Genomic DNA, 20981 nt, shown 5'->3' with positions numbered 1-20981 from the left:
TCTCCTTTCCTCCAGTTTATCCACACAAGAAGTTTGGTATGCTAGGCTGAGAGGCAATGCACATCTGGCCCCACAGACTTGGGGAAGATGCAGGGAAAAAAATGCTAGCCTCTTTGCATCCCCATGTGGCATATGGGGTTGGACTAGATGGCTTGTATGGCCCCTTCCAACTCTATGGTTCTATGATTCTATGATTCTATGATTCATATCGATGACACTGTCGTTGAGTGTGACCTAACTGTAGCTTTCAATCTGATCCAGGAAGAAAACGTTTATGTTTTTAATTGTTGGGGATTATCCAAACTACTTTGGAAATCCCCAAAAAGTTAATTAATTTATTATCCTTTCTGCGCTTTAGCTGGATGGAGGCCCAAAATCTTTCAATTGCCTTTGACCGATGTATCCAACTAAATTGTTTCGGTCTGACCCAGAGAGCAAATTCTTATCTTTTTAATTAACAGGGATTATTTAAACTAGTTTGGAAATACCAAAAGAGAGAGAGAGAAAGAGAGAGAGAGAGTCAATGCATCATTCATTCTTAGCCCTTCTTGGATGTAAGGCCAAAAATATTTGGATTGCATGCGGTGGGGCAAAAAGTGTTGTGACATGGAACACATATCAACGTATTCCTCACATCCTCCGCACCTGTTGGGGATCGATTGCAGTGAACAGAATCTCATCACCGAATCCAGAGACGGGTATGATGTGAACAGATTCAGAGCACTCTAAAAAGGAGACATGCCTGAAGCAGGCAGGTTAATAATACATTCAGTTCTACAAGAAGGCGATACATCAAAAGAAGCCTATGTTGTATTAAGAGTTGTTGTGTGATGATCTCCTTAGGCGCAGATTATCTTTTAAAATTAAGTTTATAGTAGACTGATTGAGGCTACTTAACACAGAAGGTACTGCCACAGTCTGGGACAGGGGTAGTCAAACTGCGGCCCTCCAGATGTCCATGGACTCCAATTCCCAGGAGCCCCCTGCCAGCATTCGCTGGCAGGGGCGCATGGGAATTGGAGTCCATGGACATCTGGAGGGCCGCAGTTTGACTACCCCTGGTCTGGGGAATAGTCAAGTCAAGAAAGCAGCCAGGAAGGGCAGGTGTTGGGTGCTGGCAGACAGGACCTAAAGCCTGTTACACATGCACATCTTACTCCAGATTTTCAGAGCAGTAAGTCTGCCTACACACCAATCTTTTCCCGCTGTGCATTTATTCTGCAGCTACCTTTTTCTTTAAAAATTGTAATTGCCGTGATCTGTTTGGGGAATGCAACACTGGCCTGAAAAGAAGGATAAAAAACATAATAAACAATACATACACACTCACACTAATGAAACAGTGTTTAATTTGCAACCAACTTGTTGCACGTAGACCAACTGGTAGGAGAAAAGAGATTTCAGCAAATGAGGGGAAAGTTTATTGCAGATGAAGGTTGCAGTGACACAGGCATGGGGTGAGATGTTCATCCTGCACAGCAACCAAAGATGACTGGTCGATCTTTCACCAAGGCACGACTGTCCCTTCCCAGTTCACAAAAGTGCCACTGTCTTTCTCAGAGAGATGGCCAAGGGTGTTCAAGATTGCTCGCATACTGGCTTCCACGGTCATTGGAGGTTGACCCTGGAAGAGGCAGAATAAGTGCAATAAACGAGATGTGTTTTACTGTGCAAATGAAAAGAAGGAGATGAAAAGATGAAGGAGAGAAAAAGAAAAGGAGGGCTGGAGGAGGGAAGAGGAAGAAGAAAGTCTAGGTTTTTTTTAATACCCAAAGGAGTTTCAGAGTGGCTTACAAACACCTTTCCCTTTCTCTCCCCACAACTAACACCCTGGGGCTGAGAGAACTCTGCGAGAACAGCCCTAAGAGAATTATGACTGGCCCAAGGTCACCCAGCTGGCAGCATGTGGAGGAATGGGATTCAGTTCTCCTAGAGGTTGAGAGAGAGAGAGAGAGAGCTGAAGAAGATAGAGATGAATACATTTGACCTATACTAGAACCACAACATTCTTGTATGCTGCAGGCAAAACGAGAATCATTTGTAAAAGTTCTCCTATGCTTATGGAACCATTCCTCTGGACAGACCATTCCTTTGGACCATTCCTTTGGACACAGCTTTTGCAGTTTGTCCTGGTATATGGTATCCAGACAGTTCAAACATCAAATAAACAAGACCAAAAACGAGAACTCGCTAATGGAATGCATAGTCTAAGCATAGACTGAGGTCTACTTAGGTGGCTTTTTGAGAGGACTCAGATGTGGGATTGTATAAGCCAATAATGCAACAGGAGCGGATTTGGAAGGCTGAAAAATGCCACCATCAAGTGGAAACCAAAGATACAGTTTCTGTCACTGTTTCCTATCAGAAAGTCCTGGACAAAAGGAGCTGGTAGGATGCATGTCTGTCGCCCAACGGGCAGCTGCAGAAGCCAACTTGCACCTATTTGGATACAGGCCCAAACTATGCATTTAGTTTTGATTCACACCCAATTGCACTGAGAGCAACCTACCACTGAATTTCCCATGTCCGTCTGCACCCACCCGGGATGCAACGCAACGCACAGGATCTTGTCCACGGCAAGTTCCATGGCCTGGCAGCGGGTGAGCATGTTCAGAGCGGCCTAGGAAGGGGACATGCCAGAAACAAGAAGATTAATGGTGCAAACTGATCTAAGACAAGGCAGCCAGTCAATAAGGAGTAACGGTTGAGGGTTGCCAGGTTCCGATTCAGAAAGGCCTGGATATTTGGGGATGGAGGTGGGTGGTTTGGGGAGGGACCTTCCAAGGGTATAATTCCATACTGCCCACCCTCCAAATAACTGATTGTAATCTGAAGATGAGTTATAAATCGGGAATATCTCCACCTGGAGGCATGCAACCTTGGCTGAGAAATTATTTGACGTTCCTTGATTGCAGCAAATACTTGGTCCCAAACCAGCCTTTTCTCTGTATCGTTGAGTAAATTTTTACTACTACTACTACTACTACTACTACTACTACTACTACCACCACCACCATTAATTCAACTGCTGCTGCTGCCATTCTTCTTGCCCACGAGCTTGCATTCTGCATTTTGACATCACTGAAGCTGCCAGGCCAGAGATTAGAAAACAATTTGTTTGGGGAAAACGCTTTATTCTTAACCTTAATGACACCAGCAGATCCCACGCTTTACCCTTTGTTCGGCAGCCTCGTACCTACCTTGCTGCAGCGGTAATTAATGACGTGAGATACGTCCCATGCGAGGAGATTTGTAATGGAGCCTCCTTCGCTGGACACGTTGACTATGGCAGCTTTACTACAGCTCATTCCGTCTTGGAGGCTTTCCTGAGACGCCTTCTTCAGCAAGGGCAGGAAGGCCTGGAGAGGAAAGGTGGAAGGGCAGCCGCGCGGCCAGTGAGAAAGACTAGGCCGAAGCCACAGAAGAAGGTGCTACTCAGTTATGATTTCGTTGTGTTCTTTTATGGGCTCAGCCCTATAGCGGCTATTTAAAATTAGTGGGTGCCTCAGAATTCTTGGATATGCTTACCTGGCTCACCATCATGGGCCCTATCACGTTGTTTTGGTACACCTCCGCCATGACTTCTGGTTTCTCGGATTCCAGAGTGCTTGGCCTTAGAATTCCAGCATTGTTGAACAAGAGATTCAACCCGGCTCCTCGCACATGATTTGTGACTCTCTCTGCAGCTGCCTGGATGCTGGATGGATTGTTAACATCTGTCACAGTGGAGAGAAGTTTAAGCCAAAAAGTGAGCCAGGCCCAACCCAGATCCTGCAATCGGGGTCTCCATACTACTATCCTCTCTCCCTATATAAGGGGTGGCCAACTTGTGGCTCTCCAGATGTCCACAGTCTACAATTACCATGAGCCCCTGAACCATATTATAATTTTGCAATCAATAGACATTTTTAGAAACCATACCCAATAGCACCTTATCTTCTCCCCCGCCCACCCTTCCCAAGAGAATGGAACAAACAAAGAGGAGAGAAGAAGATTGTTTGGAAGATAATCTTGTCTCCTACTTAATGCATTCCTAAGAATATTGTACAGTCCTCGGCAGAGTTACTCTAGCCCAACGCCATTGATTTCAATTGACTTAGGAGTAATTCTGCTCTGTAGGAGCATTCTGTAGGAATGATCCAACAGGGGCTTTGAATCCTTTGTGAAGGAGAAAAGTGGGATTTCCCCCCCATGTCACTCCTGTTTTCCTAGGGGAAGGACCATAGCTCAGCAGTAGATCATCTGCTTGGCATGTAGAAGGTCCTAGGTACCATCCCTGGAGTCTCCAGCTAAAAGAATCAAGGGGAAAGTGACGTGAAAGATCTCCATCTGAGACCCTGGAAAGCTGCTGCCAGTCTGAGCCAATAATACAGACTTTAGGGAAGGGGCTGTAGCTGAGTGGCAGAGCATCTGCTTGGCATGTAGAAGGTCCTAGGTACCATCCCTGGAGTCTCCAGCTAAAAGAATCAAGAGGAAAGTGACGTGAAAGATCTCCATCTGAGATCCTGGAAAGCTGCTGCCAGTCTGAGCCAATAATACAGACTTTAGGGAAGGGGCTGTAGCTGAGTGGCAGAGCATCTGCTTGGCATGTAGAAGGTCCTAGGTACCATCCCTGGAGTCTCCAGCTAAAAGAATCAAGGGGAAAGTGACGTGAAAGATCTCCATCTGAGATCCTGGAAAGCTGCTGCCAGTCTGAGCCAATAATTCAGACTTTAGGGAAGGGGCTGTAGCTGAGTGGCAGAGCATCTGCTTGGCATGTAGAAGGTCCTAGGTACCATCCCTGGAGTCTCCAGCTAAAAGAATCAAGGGGAAAGTGACGTGAAAGATCTCCATCTGAGACCCTGGAAAGCTGCTGCCAGTCTGAGCCAATAATACAGACTTTAGGGAAGGGGCTGTAGCTGAGTGGCAGAGCATCTGCTTGGCATGTAGAAGGTCCTAGGTTCAATCCCCAGCATCTCCAACTGAAAGGAGGTGGTATAAAAAAAACCTCTGGCTCTGGAGAGCCACTGTCAATCTGAGCAGACAATACTGAGATTGATGGGCTCACGGTCTGATGCAGTACAAGGCAGATTCATGTGTGTACAAGAAGGGCTGCAGCTCAGTCTATTGTGTATATACGCTGAGTTCAAATCTAGAATCTTTGTTTTAAAGTGATAGGGAAGATTTCTGGGAGAGAGTGATTGCCAGGTAGAGGAGACACTGCTGGTCAAGCAGTCTAATGATCTGAGTCTGTAAAAATTTCAGTTTTTAAGTCTTGCGGAATAGCCCCGATTCTCTGCTCCTCTTCACATCATTAGAAGAAGTCAAAATCTGGAGCACTTGGCACATACCTAGTTGGATGATCTCCATTCCCTGGTGCTTGGCAGCCAAGTCCCTCAGCTCCTAAAGAGAAAAACAAGTCCAGATGCTCATGATGCAAGAAGTCTGGAAAATGGGTTTAGTTGAGAAACTGTGGAAGGAAAGAAGGGGGACGTGCAGTCTGTTCAGAAGGGATGCATCCATTGCATTGAAATGACCCAGTGTCCTGCAGCAAACAGATTGCAGATGGCAAGCCATGCTAATCAGTTGTAGCCTGATTAGCATGTTGAAGCTGACAGCGTATATTTCAATAGGAGCTTTTGTGAGTCACTCACAGCTTACTTCTTAGATTTGAGTGAGTAGCTGCGTCAACCCTGGTTAGGACTCGGATGAGAGAACACCTGGGAGATCCAGAGTTGATGCATAGACGAGGGCAATGACAAACCGCCTCTGTCCCTCTCTTGCCTTGAAAACCCCACGAGAGGTCCCCATATATCGTCCGTGACTCAACCTCACTTTGCACACAGACCGCTGGTGCTTAAGAGATCTTGCAAATATTCTCAACTGCCTGCTGTTCAGAAGCTTAATAACAAAACTCAACAAAAATATGTTGAACCTCTGTCCTTCTGGATACCATATCCTTGGCACTCAGGGAGATTGTCTTAGTCAGGCTCCTATACCCAGTTCCACTCTAGGGCTCACCTGAGCACGGGGTCCTTCTGGGTCCCGGCAGGTTGCAAAAATCCATTCTGGACGGTTGCTTTTCTCCAGCAGCTGTCTGATGAACTCCAAGCCAATGCCCCGGTTGGATCCTGTCACCAGGACGCTTCGTGCATTCAACATTGCTGCCCTGCTTACTGCTGCCTGATTTGTGAACCCCCAGTATGAGCAGCCCCATTTATATTTCCCATCGACCCCACCTAGATTTACGTAACTTGCTTCATTCTTGTAGAACTTGTCCGTTGGCTGCATCTAAGAAACACTCAATTGGGTTGCTATTTTTTAGTTGTTAATAAGACACACATAGCTGCTTGTCTCAAGAATGATTCATATGTAACCAAGCAGGAAAAGTGTTGTGTGCTTTTCTTTCAGAAGAACTGGTGTCAGTGGCCAGTTAAACGCACACAATTTATGGCAGATTTTCAGAGCAGTAAGTAAATAATACAGACAATAACATCTGCATGCCATTACCTGTAACATGTTTTGACTGTACAAGGCATATTTGTACTCTCTTTATATCCCTGGATTTCAGATTTCAAAATTTCTTAATGCTCTATGGCAGTGGTCCCCAACCTTTTTATCACTGGGGACCACTCAACACCTTTTACTGAGGCCTGGTGGGGGGGGGTAGTTTACTCCTCTACTCTCAACCACTGTCCTAACGCTCATTACGCTATGGTAATGTTTGAACATCCCTTCAAAATAAGATACAGACATGCCACAACAATGAACATAAGGAACATTTTATTTTCATGGAAATTTTAACTCATGGCAATGACAAATCAATGGGAACCCTGAGCTTGTTTCTCTGCATCTGGGAGTGATGGGAGACAATGACACCCGAAGTGTATTGTAAAGGGCCGGGGGGGATGAAGTAAAGGGCCGGGGCCGGGGCCGGGGCCGGGGCCGGGGCCGGGGCCGGGGCCGGGGCCGGGGCCGGGGCCGGGGCCGAGGGAGAAGGCGTCCTTCGCGGCCCACCTCCAATTAGTCAACAGACCACATGTGGTCCCCGGCCCACGGGTTGGGGATCGCTACTCGATGGCCTATGCGTTCTCACGCATTCAAATACTTTTGCTACTAGGTGGAGGTATCAAATGATACAGTGGGAGCACTGATTTCAGTGAGAAAACTGGAGTCCAGTAGCACCTTAAAGACCAACAAGATTTCTGTCCCGCTCACAGACACAGCATGTAGAGTAAGGGAGTAACTAGCTGTCAGAATGCTAGTCCAAACACCACTTAGTCCAAACTCGCGGCATCAGGTCCAAGAAGAGATCCAAAAGAAGAGTTCCAAAACCCAGGTCGAGGTCCCAAAATTGGAGAATCAATTCAAGATACAGGCTGCAGGGTAAGTTACTAATGGACACATAGCTACTCCCTTGTGTGTAACAACATAGTACTTCACTCCATCCTTCTTCCACTGGAGGGCACGTGGGAGCTTTTTGATTTTTAGTATCTACTGGATTTTAATGTTAGATTTTAATGTGGTTTTGTTGTTTTGGCATGCTATAAGGCTAGGGGAAGGACGGCTTGGTGTAGTGATGCATACTTCATCCCTGCTTGCCTCCAGAACAGTAGAATGACTGTAGACAGCTAATTAGATTGCTGGGACTATCCTCTGCTTTTCTATACAAAGTCCCCCCCCTCAAAAAACCTACTTTATCCTTTAAGCCAGGGGTAGTCAAACTGCGGCCCTCCAGATGTCGATGGACTACAATCCCCAGGAGCCCCTGCGAGCATTCACTGACATTCGCTGGCAGGGGCTTCAGGGAATTGTAGTCCATGGACATCTGGAGGGCCGCAGTTTGACTACCCCTGCTTTAAGCAGTCCAGTGGTTAGATCTGCTTTTGTGAATTTAAATTCTGCCACCAAAAAGAGCAATTGGGGGTGGGGGGGGGAGATAACAAAACACACGTATACAAAATAAAAGGGGTTAGTTTGCACCTGGCCACAGCATGGAAGGAAGACTGACAGTTCTGGTAAATTTATTGCAAATGAAGGCACAGTAAGGCAGGTATTTATGTCCCTCATTTCTCCTGTAGGGAGAGGCAGGTTGGGGTTTCACCAAGGCAGGACAGCCCCGTGCCAGTTCACAAAAGCCCCATTGTGTTTCTCAGTGAGATGCCTGAAGGTGTTCAAGATAGCTTGCACATTAGTGTCCACTGCCATCGGGGCTGCCCAATTCTGCATGAGGAAAAGAAAACAAGACACAGGGAACTCTCAGAGAGAATCGCAGCATCACAAAAACACAACTCCAAGAATGTCCCAAGATAGAAATTCAAAGAATTTCCCGGCCTTCAGAATTCTGTGCACACTTGATCATTAAAGTCAGATGTTCCCAGAAATATAATTCCCAGAAATATAATTCCCAGGATGCACTGGGCTGGTGGGGGATGAAAGGAAGATGACAGGGCAAGAATTTTCTCTCTCCTTGGCTGTCTCTCGCCACCACAATGTTTATCCTTGTTAAATAGGAAAGATAAATGGTGTGGGCTGGCCTCAAAAAGGAAGGGAGAAGGTTCTTTTCTAGCCCGCATTTTCCATCCAGGAGGGAAAGACGTTGCCACACAGGGCCTGGCTACTGGTGTTGCCAGTGGTGGGACCTGGAGATCCCCTGGAATTACAGACTAAGGAGATCAGTTCCCCAGGAGAAAATGCCTGCTTTGAAGAGCAGCCTCCATAGCACTATACAACACTGAGGTCCCCTCCTCCCTCAAATCCTGCCCACTCCCGGCTCCACCCACAAAGTCTCCAGGTATTTTCCAACCCAGAGCTGGCAACCCTACCCGCTACATGTCAGTATACTTCCCTCGTAGCCGTCTTAGGACTTCACAATCAGAGATGTGTTGCAGGTTTCATGCTGGTAACATAACTTTCCCTGTGTATAGGATTGACTCTGCACCATGAAGCACCGACTGCCGAGTTTCCCATGTCTGTCTGCACCCATCCAGGGTGCAATGCGATACACAGGATCTTGACTTCTGCAAATCTCAGGGCCTGGCAGCGGGTGAGCATGTTCAGAGCAGCCTAGGAAGGGAAACATGGTAGAAGCAAGGAGGGGAACAACATAGTTCAGTTCTTGACTTTAAGGCCATGAAACTTTTCATATTATGGACATCCTTACTAGGGATGGGTGATTCGGTTTCGGAAATGCCCGAATCGCCCGAATCAGGCCCAATTCGGACGTTTCCGAACCCGAAACGGTCCGATTCGGGCCTTTAGCGGTCCAAATCGATTTGGGCCAAATCGATCGGCTGAGTCGGAGGCTTCAGGCAGCCGTTGCCTGAAGCCTCTGGCTGCCCTTTTTTTCCCCATATTTTTTGCCACCTAAAATGGTGGCGGGGGGAGGGGGGAGTGATTGGCCAACCAGAATGCCTGTAGCTTTTCAGCTCAGGCATTCTGGCCACTCACAGAAGGGTTTTTATTTTTTAAATCCCCTTGCTTTAAGCCTGCCCAGGAGGAGGCTACTTAAAGCAACAGGCTGCTTGCTGGAGCTCACTTGAGCTCTCTGGCTGGCTGGCTGTGCTACTCCCAAGTTCCCTGCTTGGTAGAGCGGCCTGCCTGCCTCCTGGACTCCAGGACCTGGCCTGTGGACTGGGCTTTGCTGGAGAAGACATCCAATAGTTTGTTTTAGGGTTTTTTTCTCTCTTTCCTATTGTTCTCTTTTTTCCCTCCCTCTTCTCCCTCCTCTTTTCAAAAGTTTTTTGCCTTTGGGCTTCTGTGGGTGGGGGCCTGGGGGGGGATTGGGGAATTGTATTTGCTGTTTAGTTTTCTTTAAAACTATTTTGGGGGTGGGGATGGGGGTTGTATTTTGAATTTGCACTGTTTCTGGTTGTTTTTTTGGGGGGGGGGTGTTTGATTATTTGGGTTTTTTCCCCCAGGTTTTCTCAGTTGCCACCTTTGGGGGAGTGCCCTGGGTGGCAGCTGGTTGTTTGGTAGTTGTAGGTGTTTTTTGGTGGGGGGCTACTTTCAGTTTGGGGGGGTTGTGTTTGTTCTTAGATTGGTTTAGCTGTTAGGGCCTTGAAGGGCCAGTTTATCTTGATTGCCAGCCACCTTTGGGGGAGTGCCCTGGGTGGCTGCTGGTAATCATAGAATCATAGAGTTGGAAGGGGCCATACAGGCCATCTAGTCCAAGCCCCTGCTCAGCCCTAAGCATCCTAAAGCATCCAAGAAAAGTGTATATCCAACCTTTGCTTGAAGACTGCCAATGAGGGGGAGTTCACCACCTCCTTAGGCAGCCTATTCCACTGCTGAACTACTCTGACTGTGAACATTTTTTTCCTGAACTCCTATGAACTCCTCCCCTTTCTTAATTTGGGTCCGAGTAATAATGCTGTCTTCTAATCCCCTAATCCTTTCCTCCAAAAGTCTTACCAGCTTACACTTGGGGCAGATGTAGTCCATCTTGTCTTCTGGGAGGAAGGCAATCATGTCACACTCACTGCAGGTGATGGGATGAGTGTCCTGGAGGTCCATTGTAACTTCTAGGCAGTGCAACTACTAGGAAAATATAATCTACTGATTCTAATTGCTCAGCTAAGAGCCCTTTGGCTCACACCTCTGGCAAGGAGCAGCCCTTTTTAATCATCCCAGCAATCACCTCACCCAGTCACCACAATAGCCTCACCTAGTCAGCAGCAACACTCCCCAGCAGCTCTTGTTTGAGCTCTACCTCTGGCAGGGAGCAGCCCTTTTTAATCCTCCCAGCAATCATCCCCCTTCAGCAGCACAATAGCCTCCCCTACTGAAGGATGCCAGCCTCCAGGTAGAACCTGGGGATCCCCTGGAGAATATAACCCATCTCCAGACTACAGAGATTGGTTCCCCTGGAGAAAAGAGCTGTTTTGAATCAACTTTCCTTCCCCAGAGTTGGTGCTGTCCCCTCCAATTTGAGAAATTCCGGGGGAGTTTAAAGGTGGAGCCTGGGGAGTAAGAGGTTTCGGGAAGGGAGGGGCTCTGGTGGGGTTCAACATCACAGAGCTATTCCAAGGCAGCCAATTTCTTCAGGGGAGCTGATCCCTGTTATCTAGAACTTTGATGGAGCCCAGGATATCTCCTGGCCCTGCCTGGAAGTTGACAACCATATACTGAGCTATTCATCACTGGAAGTTTTTGCCTTGAAGCTACCATTGCGAAAGAGCTGGATTTTATGTAATGCTCTTTATCTGTTAATCAGTACCTTCTCTCTCTAAAACACATCTCTCTCTTCCTACAGATCAAACTGTGTAGGAAGAAGAGTTGGTTCTTATATGCCGCTTTTCTCTACCCAAAGGAGTCTTAAAGTGGATTCCAATTGCCTTACCTTTCCTCTCCCCACAACAGACACCCTGTGGGGTGGGTGAGGCTGGGAGAGCCCTGAGATTACTGAAGAAGAAGAAGAGTTGGTTCTTATATGCTGCTTTTCTCTACCTGAAGGAGTCTCAAAAGTGCCACTTTATCCAGGGGAACTGATCACTTGAGTGTAGAGATGAGCTATAATTCCAGGAGATCCCCAGGTCCCACGTGGGGACAGTCAGCCCTAGAAATAAGCAAGGGGGGGGGGCACTGACAAATTAAATTTAACCACCAAGGGGTAGTTATAAAGAAGCATCATTCTCTCTGCCCCATTTTCCACTCAATAATAAGCAGAGGGGATATGGCTGAGCACACTTTACAGTTGAGAGAAATGAAATAATTAAGGTCTCTTCCCCACTGGGAAAAGGAAATGATTAGAAATTTACTCAGATATTCTGGGGCTGCACAAATGAACAGGGAGTAACAGACTCAGCCCTGTGGTGGTGAAGCAGAATAGATTCTGCTTTCGGCTCTGTAATTAGAGATGTGTAATTAGGATCCACTGGTGAATGCCAAGGCTCTAGCAGGGAGAAGTGGAAAAAAATTGGGGGGGTGGGGGGAAGTGATAATGGAAGATTTAAAGGAACAGGAGACCTGGGAAACTTCAATGCTGCTTCAGTTGTCCATTTATGGATGGTTAGCTCCAGAATCACATTTTAATTGGGGAGATGGCCCAAATCAAGATGGACCAAAAACTGAGTGTTCATAATTCTTCCCAGATCCCCGATGAAAAGGAGTGTGAATGGATCAAGGTAATACCAGATGAAATAGTTGTTCGTAAGGAACAATGAGAATCGAGCTGCCATCTGTTTTGTTGTAGGGGATTTTAACAACCAGTGTCTGAGAGCCAGCTTGGTGTAGTGGTTAAGACTGGCGGCTTCTAATCTGGCAAGCTGCGTTTGATTCCCTGCTCCTCCACATGCAGCCAGCTGGGTGACCTTGGGCGAGTCACAGCACTGATAATGCTGTTCTGACCGAGCAGTGATATCAGGGCTCTCTCAATCTCGCCTACCTCTCAGGGTGTCTGTTGTGGGGAGAGGCAAGGGAAGGAGATTGTAAGCCACTTTGAGACTCCTGGTAGAGAAAAACAGTGTATAAGAACCAACTCTTCTTCTTCTGTCTTGGGCAGCAATTTTTGAATGGAAAGAAGGATAAGAAAATGTAGCTATAACAGTGCAAGTTGATCAAGCAGAGATCTGAAAGACAAATACAGTAGTCTAATCTATTGCCAAGAGCCTGGGGAGGTGGGTGTTCCTATACATGTGGGATCACCCCATTGATCCGAAGGTGTGGAAGGGGATTATCCCTTTGATCCGAAGGTGTGGAAGGGGATTATCCCTTCAATCTACAGATGTGTAAGCATTGTTCCATTTTGGGTGGTTCCACTTTTAAGGAGGGCCTTGAAGTCTGCCTTCTTTCACACGCTAAAAATCTTAAAGATCTGAAATCAGAACATTGAGGTGATGTTTCCTCCAAATCTAAGCAGGTACAAGAATGGATTCTGATCCATAGAAGAAAGCCGAAACCCTGGTTGAGAAAGTCTGCTTTACGTGGACTGAGGTTAATAGGTAAAGGTAAAGGTATCCCCTGTGCAAGCACCGAGTCATGTCTGACCCTTGGGGTGACGCCCTCTAGCATTTTCATGGCAGACTCAATATGGGGTGGTTTGCCAGTGCCTTCCCCAGTCATTACCGTTTACCCCCCAGCAAGCTGGGTACTCATTTTACCGACCTCGGAAGGATGGAAGGCTGAGTCAACCTTGAGCCGGCTGCTGGGATCGAACTCCCAACCTCATGGGCAAAGTTTACAGACGGCTGCCTTACCACTCTGCGCCACAAGAGGCTCATAGACCGAGGTTAATAAACTACCCCAATTGCAGAAAGCAATCATTTTCTGAAGTATTTTTTTCTCATTCCAGATGGCTCTCATTTTGTTTTTATACTGTGGCTTTCCCTTGAGGATGCAGTTTTACTACTATACATGTGAAACTGTCCAAAGAAGAAAAGCTTCTAGAGTCCCCCTCCCATTTTTTTTTTCCTAACTGGAGCACTTTTTTGGGGGACAAATCTGCACAATTTCCTTGTTCATTTTCCAGGTTTCCCCCTGCTTTGCACTGGCCATTCCAAAACTGAATTTAGTACAAGTTTCCTGACAAGAACTGAGCATTTTTACAACCTTCCATTTCTGAAGGTCCCTTGCATTTCTGAAGGCCTCACACCAACCAGGGTTTGGGGAAGGTGTTAAAAGCCCCAGTAACTTCTGGAATGCTACAGTATGGGGAGACAGGCATTGATACTTTAAAGGAGGAAAAGCCTTCTGGTTCACGATGGGGAGAAAATGCAGGGGGAATGGCAGCCAATGGAGCAAAATGTGCAGGAAACGGGAATCTGAGTAGCCTGTTACCACAGTGAATGCCTCTGCCTTTAGGGTAGCAATGAGAAAGAAACAGAGAATCCTCAATGAACAAAGCTACCTGATAGGGAATCATACCCTTGGTTCATCAAGGTCAGTATACTCAGATTTGACTTTTTAACAAGTTATTGTAAATTTATTGCAGACGGAGGCAAAGGAAGTCACACAAAGCCAAGTCCTGCATCTCCCTTGCACGTGAGATGTTTCTTCTGCATGTTGGAGGGCGGAGTGTCTCACCAAGGTATGGCTGCCCCCTCCCAGTTCACAAAAGTGCCACTGTCTTTCTCAGTGAGACGACCGAGGGTGCTGAGGATGGCTCCCACGCTTGCATCCACGGGCAGGGGGGCTTTCACCTTTGGAAAGAGAATCAGCGGATTACATGAGGACTTGGCACTGAATGACCGGCCACATCTGTACGTGCCGGAATCTGGGTCCCATGTTCAGATACCCAACGCAAACAGGAAAGGCTGCCCCGCCGTTTATAGAACTGCACTCTGCTTCGGGTTCCCTCAACCCGTTTGGAAGTAGCTTATGATCTGTGTAATTGAGGCAAGATAGCTTTTCCAGCAAAGGAGCTGGTGGAAATCACTGCCACAGGGAATGCTGATGCAGACTAGCTTAGATAGGTTTTTCCAAAAACATTAGACAAATCCATGACGCTCAGACCTACGAAAGGCTACGGCCTACAATAGCCATGGAAGGACTCTCCTTGATGTGGCCAAAACAGGAAGGAATTTGTATCACGAAGCACCTACCGCTGTGTTTCCCATGTCTGTCTGCACCCATCCAGGGTGCAGTGCAATACTCAGGATCTTGTCTTCTGCAAATCCCAGGGCCTGGCAGCGGGTGAGCATGTTCAGAGCAGCCTATGTATTTATTTAAAACATGTATTAACTGTCTTTCTTCCGTTGGAGCTCAAGGAGGCTTACTACATAGATACAGTGCATAAAGAAACATATAAATAAATTTTTAAAGTCACAATTCAGGACCACTTGAAAACTTGTATATTAAATTTATAGGCCACCCCTCTCTGCAAACAGACTTGGTGGCGGTTTACAACATATTAAAATTAGTTTTTAAACACCATGAATGCAATAAAACAATAAACGTGCCATAATGCCCTGTTTCCCTGCTACTTCCCCACGTGTTCATTGGTGGGACTTTGTTCTGAAGAGGGCCTCAATCATAAGAAGAAGAAGAAGAAGAGTTGGTTCTTATATGTCGCTTTTCCCTACCCGAAGGAGGCTCAAAGCGGCTTACAGTCGCCTTCCCTTTCCTCTCCCCACAACAGACACCCTGTGGGGTGGGTGAGGCTGAGAGAGCGCTGATATCACTGCCCAGTCAGAACAGTTTTATCAGTGCTGTGGTGAGCCCAAGGTCACCCAGCTGGCTGCATGTGGGGGAGTGCAGAATCGAACCCAGCATGCCAGATTAGAAGTCCGCACTCCTAACCACTACACCAAACTGGCACTACACCAAGCCTGGTGGAATACTGTCATTTTGCAGGACCTGCAGAACTTAAGTAGTTCCGCCAGGGCTCATATCTCAGGAGGCAAACTGATTCCACCAGGTTTCCCAGAACTTGACTTAATACAGTCCTAAATAGAAAAGTCTTCGACCGTCTCCTAAAGTTCACCTCCCTGGGGACGTTTTGCCATAACTGTGGGGCTGCCAATGAAAAAGCCTTTCTTTGGTACCAGTGAATTTTGATTGACAGCCAAGAGGGCCTCCCCAAGTGGTATGTTGAAAGTAAGGAGACAAATGACACCTTCAGTTCAGTGCTTCATTTTAATGACATGAACTGAGCAAGCATTTCTATCTTTGTGGAGCATCCGTTTCCTTACCTTGCTGCAACGGTAATTAATGACGTGTCCAAGTTTCCATGCAAGGAGGTTGGTGATGGAGCCAGCTTCACTGGACATGTTGACAATGGCGGCCTTGCTGCAGCTCATCCCTTTCTGGGGGCTTTCCTGACATGACTTCCTCAGCAACGGCAGGAAGGCCTGGAGGGGGAGAGGGAAGAGTCAAGGACAGCGACACGAGAGAGGCTTGGCTATCTCTTCACCTCCGTGGAAGTTCCATCACTTGCTCAATTGCTGGACGACCATGTGCTCTCATGGCCTTATTATCAAGATGGTGGCTATTTAAAATCCTAGAATCATAGAATCATAGAGTTGGAAGGGGCCATACAGGCCATCTAGTCCAACCCCCTGCTCAACGCAGGATCAGCCCAAAGCATCCTAAAGCATCCTAAATCAGTGGGTACAGTTCCCCCTTTCATCAGTTCCCCAGCCCGATCAGAGATGGTGCACCAGTTGAATTTCTGTTAACTTCACAACAGGACCTTCAGCTGGGACCTTCCTCCATCTTTAGCAGCTCTTCCTACAAGAGAAGATCCGCTTCATTTAGACAGCTGGAATTGAGCCCAGTGATCAACTAGACCTTGGTGACCCACTAGATTTTGAGAGTCAAAGGTCTCTTCAGACAGCACTGTCCTTCTCACCCCATTGATTTCTGTGAACTTATATGGCTGAAGCTATATTTAGCACTGAGCTGCTATATGAAGAAAAGAGGTCCCAGGCTGTCCTTACCTGGGTCACCAGCATGGACCCTATCAAGTTGGTTTTGTACACTTCGGCCATATCTTCTGCGGTCTCTGATTCCAGAGTGCCTGGCCTTACAATTGCAGCATTGTTGATTAGGAGGTTCAGCCCAATTCCTTGCAGCTTTTCAGTTACTTTGGTGGCGGCAGCCTTGATGCTGGATGGGTCACTCGTATCTACAGCAACAAAGTTTTACAGGTAACTAAAGGTGAGTCATCTCTTGTGCCACTAAATTGAAAGAGAGGGGGGAATGTTTTTGCCGATGCCTTATTGCAGCTGCATAGTAACTCTAATTTCCAGCCCTTCCTTGGAAATTTGCTTGGTTTTGTCTTTGTGGCTCTCTAATTTGACCCTGCACACACGTCAGGTTTTTAGAGGCTGCCATGTGCAGATTGCTCTGGCCTCCAAATGGATAGATCCCAAAACAGGGTTTCTTGATGGCTCTGGAAGGGTTTCCCAAATGAGTGAGAGTTAATTATTTTATATATATATTTTAAACATTTATTGGATGATATGACCATATATGGTCATGTTGACCCACCAACTCCTTCCCAAAATGGCCAATGAGGCGGAGGGGAGGGGCCCTGGGTGGGCGTGTCCACAACTGTGTTCCCTAACCCTATTCTGCATGATTGTGCCATTTCTGGTGTTTCTCAAAGCCTGAAGAATGTTTCAGGGATTTTTCAATGGTAAAATAGTTGAGAAAGGCTGACCCAAAGAATATCAGACTTCTACAGACTGTCCAAATGGTCCCCCTCCCTCAACTTTGTTCATTAAGGCATTAAAAGAAAATACATTTTCAAAGCTTTAGGCTTTCCCATCCCATCATGTCAATTTTATTCTGTGCTGGTGATTCTCACCCTATATTTTGCTTGCATGTAGTACTGAAATCCTTTTTGTTTATTAATTTTGTATGTTTTTGCACTGGGAACTCTGCTGTTTGCCTCCTCTCCTCTCCCCCTTTCAAGTCAATATCAGCAAGGTACAAAACCTGTAGAAATGAGGGGGAAATGTAGCTTGTACACCAATGGAGGGAGGTAGAAAATGCAGGGTGGGCAGAATGTCTCTGAGGTGGGTGGTGGAGTGATCTTCAAGAGGTGGCAAAAGGGTGGTGATGGGGAATCTGAGGGAATACGCATGCTTCTGGATTACCTTTGGCTTGAAAGCAAAACAAGTGGAAAATTGGCACAAAAGTATTCTCAGGAAACCCGGGCGAACAGCGACCAGAAAGCAAAAGGGAGGAAAATCAATGCAGAACAGAAAAGAAAACCTAATGGACATGCACAGTGAAAGCAAAGGAAAACACCTGTACATAATTGGCTCAAGTCTGTTCAGGGAAACCAGGCGAAGCATCTCTGAAGGGAAGTCAGCCCCTTGGAGTTATTTGAGAAGGATAAAAAGCATGTGATACCTGGATAAACTAGTAAATCAGCAAACGGATTCCAAAGTCTGAGGACAAAACTAGAATCTAATACCAAAGATTTCTAGGAAAAAAATGCAGTACAGCTGGGATTAAAGAACTGTGACAAAGGTACACCTGGGGCAGGACAAACATTGATGGAGTGCTAGAAATGTGGGGTCCATGTGCATTCACACTACAGCAGAACAATTATGTGTATGCCCCTGAATCTGTTGCAAGAGGGCATTTGATTGGTCCTTCACTTACCCATTTGGAGGATTTTTACCCCCTGATGTTTGGCCGCCAAGTTCTTCAAGTCCTGAAAGAGACCAAAGACAGAGACTTGAGGGACAATTATAAGACTGGTTTATTTGAGAGGGCAGAGGGTTTAGGGATGGGCTATTCATAAAGGAGTAGCACCTTTTGTTATGTACCCCCGGCCAGGGACTCCATGGTTCACCGAAGTTCCCAAAGAACTGACATGAACTATCTGGATTTCCTTACAAGGAGAGCTTTAGTAACTCATCAAAGCTGAACTCAGCTGTCCTCGAGATGCCCACAAATGCACCAGCAAATTAGCCATACTTTGAGACCAAGAACAGAACTAAAATTTGACATCTGGTGCCCTAAATGCTGTCTGCAAGACAAAGAATGATTAATTTAGCCATCATGTGCTCAGTGATTAATTCAGCAAACACATGCTGGCAGAGGCTCATGGGAATTGTGGTCCATGAGCATCTGGAGAGCCACAGTTTGGCCACCCCTGAGCTAGGGCTTCTCGGAATCCAGGCCATGAAGATAAGCACCACTCAAAACCTTTACAACTCTATGAGGATCCTACAAAAGCATGGGTCAAAACTCCAGAAGTCCTCCCACTGCTGCCATCCTCCCAGCCCACACAAGCACCAAAAATACAGAGAATCACTGAAGCCAGGCTCCCAGCCCCACAAGCCAATAGACCAGAGTGGATTTCCAGTGCTAGTGTATTGTTATTGCTTGCTCCCCGCTGACTAGGGGCCAGGGCAAGCATTCATCTCTGGGGTAAAGAATCCATCCTAGCCCATCGTATGACTGTCCACAGAAGCATTGCTCTACCTGGATTAATTTCCAGATCCATAATAAGATAGGATGATACAGGATGCTATAACAAACACAGGTCAATAAATACAGCATCCAACAATTCAATTACCCAAATGCATTCCCTAAAAACAATCCATAGACATAATGACTCTAGAACCGTTTTACAAGTTAATATAGGCAGTTCTGAAGCATCTTTATGCTTCAAGTTCAGATTTTGCATGGAAACGACAATCCACTAGGGGGCGCACCTGCCAAACAACTCATCCCAATATTTGGGTGCTTTCACTCTCCCCTCCCCATACACAGGGAGGGATTTCCCCCTCCCCCCCCTCCCCGGTCCATATTCAGTATGCTAAAACAGGTGCCATTTCTTCAGGTGACAGGGCTATTTCCTCAGCATGATTCATGCAGGGTGCTCCTAAATTTTAAAATTCCCACTTCGATCTCTGCTGTGCTCTTGCAATTAATTTGTGGACTCAGTCTTCCTCCCCTTTGCAGCCTTTTACACTTAGTAGGGAATCGGCTCCTCTGTCGGAAAAGTCCAGGAAAAATCCATCTAGCCAAGAGGGCTAGACGGATCAGGATGCGAGCCGCCCTGCTCGCTCGCTTTCTCAGTAGGCATGAAAGGTTTAGGACTGGATTGTTCATTAAGGAGTAACGCCTTTAACCTAAAAGGACCTTGCAGAAGCAACGGTGTCCTGAGACTGGGAAATGTGCACGCCTCCACAAAGAACCTGAATCTCCAACTCTCTGGGCAGAGTATCTTCGGCATCCGGGGGAATCCTTTTGCTGCACACCTGTCCTAAGGTACACCCAATCACCCATGGCTCTCACCTGGGCTCGTGGTCCCTCTGGGTCCCGGCACGTGGCGAAGACCCATTCCGGCCTGTTGCTTTTCCCCACCAGCTGCCGGATGAGCTCCAAGCCGATGCCTCGGTTGGACCCTGTCACCAGGACGGAGCGTGCATTTAGCATTTTGGTATTGTCGCCCGCTGCTTGCCTGCCTGACTAGTAAAGCCAAAGTTCAGCTGGGGAACGACATTCCCCACCCAGGTTTGCTTAAGTCATGTGACTGCTGGATCAAAACATATCACGCCAAGGGCTTTGTCTCGGGGAATTGCTTCCAGAGTCCAATATCTGCACACAGCTGCTGAAGCCATTAAAAACAAGGAAGAAGGATGGGGCGTTGAAACGGTTTGATGCTACAACCGCCTGTGCTGCGTTTGTAATACTTTACCCTTCTCTGCTCTCGGTTTGTAAGGCTGCATCTGTAACTCATGGGGTAATTGCATGGTCCGGCAGATTGCAACTATGTTTTTCTGCAAAGCGAGACCAGTTGCAAATAACTATGGCAGTGCAAGGGACCGAGCCCTATGAAGATAGGTTGAGGGACTTGGGAATGTTCAGACTGCAGAAAAGGAGGTTGAGAGGGGACATGATAGCCCTCTTTAAGTATTTGAAAGGTTGTCACTTGGAGGAGGGCAGGATGCTGTTTCCGTTGGCTGCAGAGGAGAGGACACGCAGTAATGGGTTTAAACTTCAAGTACAACGATATAGGCTAGATATCAGGAAAAAAATATTTACAGTCAGAATAGTTCAGCAACTTTGACACTGTTCCCACAGTGGATGTTCTGGGGAGTTGTATTTTGTATTATTTTATTGTGTGTTTTATTGTTGTTAGTTGCCTCGAGACAGCAGGCCAGGAATGGTGGCTTACAAATATAAACAAACAAATAAATAAGATGTATATGTTTGTCATGGGATGGATTCCAGGGTGTTATTTTGCGTTGTTTCAGGAGACGTGTTAACACACTTTGCTTGAGTACTGTTTTTTAAGATTTCTGGTTAGTTCTAGAACCCAGATCTTATTTCACCGTTTCTTGAATGTCCCGTCTTGTTGATCGTATTGATTTCCTCTGTGTTCTCTGTCCAGAATCCCGGAAGAAAGGTGGACGAGAAACAGTGTAAATAAAAAAAATAAAGGTGGTGTAATGGAGTTGCAAACCAGGATCTGGAAGGCTCCGGTTGGGTGACTCTGTGTCAATCATATCTAGCCTACTTTACAAGGTTGGTGTGAGGACAACACTGTAAGCTCCTTCGGGTTCCCATTGGGAGAATGGTGAGAGAGAAATTAA

General features: G+C 46.7%; 2 protein-coding genes across 2 annotated transcripts; both read right to left on the bottom strand.

The window, feature by feature from the left end:
- Window positions 1–1329: 1329 nt before the first annotated feature.
- Window positions 1330–6197, bottom strand: LOC143823448 (C-signal-like). Its single transcript, XM_077309808.1, has 6 exons — window positions 6001–6197; window positions 5331–5382; window positions 3529–3716; window positions 3201–3359; window positions 2510–2620; window positions 1330–1624 (listed from the first exon to the last, which is right to left on the bottom strand). The coding sequence occupies exons 1-6, from the start codon at window positions 6139–6141 to the stop codon at window positions 1505–1507; spliced, it is 771 nt and encodes a 256-aa protein (XP_077165923.1). The 5' UTR covers window positions 6142–6197; the 3' UTR covers window positions 1330–1504.
- A 7675-nt stretch (window positions 6198–13872) lies between these two features.
- Window positions 13873–19876, bottom strand: LOC143823449 (C-signal-like). Its single transcript, XM_077309809.1, has 6 exons — window positions 19681–19876; window positions 18034–18085; window positions 16356–16543; window positions 15609–15767; window positions 14520–14630; window positions 13873–14117 (listed from the first exon to the last, which is right to left on the bottom strand). Exons 1-6 carry the CDS (start codon window positions 19819–19821, stop codon window positions 13998–14000), a joined length of 771 nt encoding a protein of 256 aa, XP_077165924.1. The 5' UTR covers window positions 19822–19876; the 3' UTR covers window positions 13873–13997.
- Between the last annotated feature and the right edge of the window lie 1105 nt (window positions 19877–20981).

The sequence above is a fragment of the Paroedura picta genome, chromosome 14 (assembly GCF_049243985.1).
Source record: "Paroedura picta isolate Pp20150507F chromosome 14, Ppicta_v3.0, whole genome shotgun sequence".
Classification (NCBI taxonomy): domain Eukaryota; kingdom Metazoa; phylum Chordata; class Lepidosauria; order Squamata; family Gekkonidae; genus Paroedura; species Paroedura picta.
This window is presented reverse-complemented; position numbering and strand designations above follow the sequence as displayed.

Excerpts from the sequence above, each read along its gene's own strand:
- LOC143823448 (XM_077309808.1), bottom strand. The coding sequence starts at position 6,141 with ATGTTGAATGCACGAAGCGTCCTGGTGACAGGATCCAACCGGGGCATT. Across the intron at positions 3,360-3,528 it reads GGCCCATGATGGTGAGCCAG|GCCTTCCTGCCCTTGCTGAA; the intron begins GTAAGCATATCC and ends TTTCCTCTCCAG. Across the intron at positions 2,621-3,200 it reads TTAATTACCGCTGCAGCAAG|GCCGCTCTGAACATGCTCAC; the intron begins GTAGGTACGAGG and ends TCCCCTTCCTAG.
- LOC143823449 (XM_077309809.1), bottom strand. The coding sequence starts at position 19,821 with ATGCTAAATGCACGCTCCGTCCTGGTGACAGGGTCCAACCGAGGCATC. Across the intron at positions 16,544-18,033 it reads GGTAAAAATCCTCCAAATGG|ATACGAGTGACCCATCCAGC; the intron begins GTAAGTGAAGGA and ends TTGTTGCTGTAG. Across the intron at positions 14,631-15,608 it reads TTAATTACCGTTGCAGCAAG|GCTGCTCTGAACATGCTCAC; the intron begins GTAAGGAAACGG and ends ATAAATACATAG.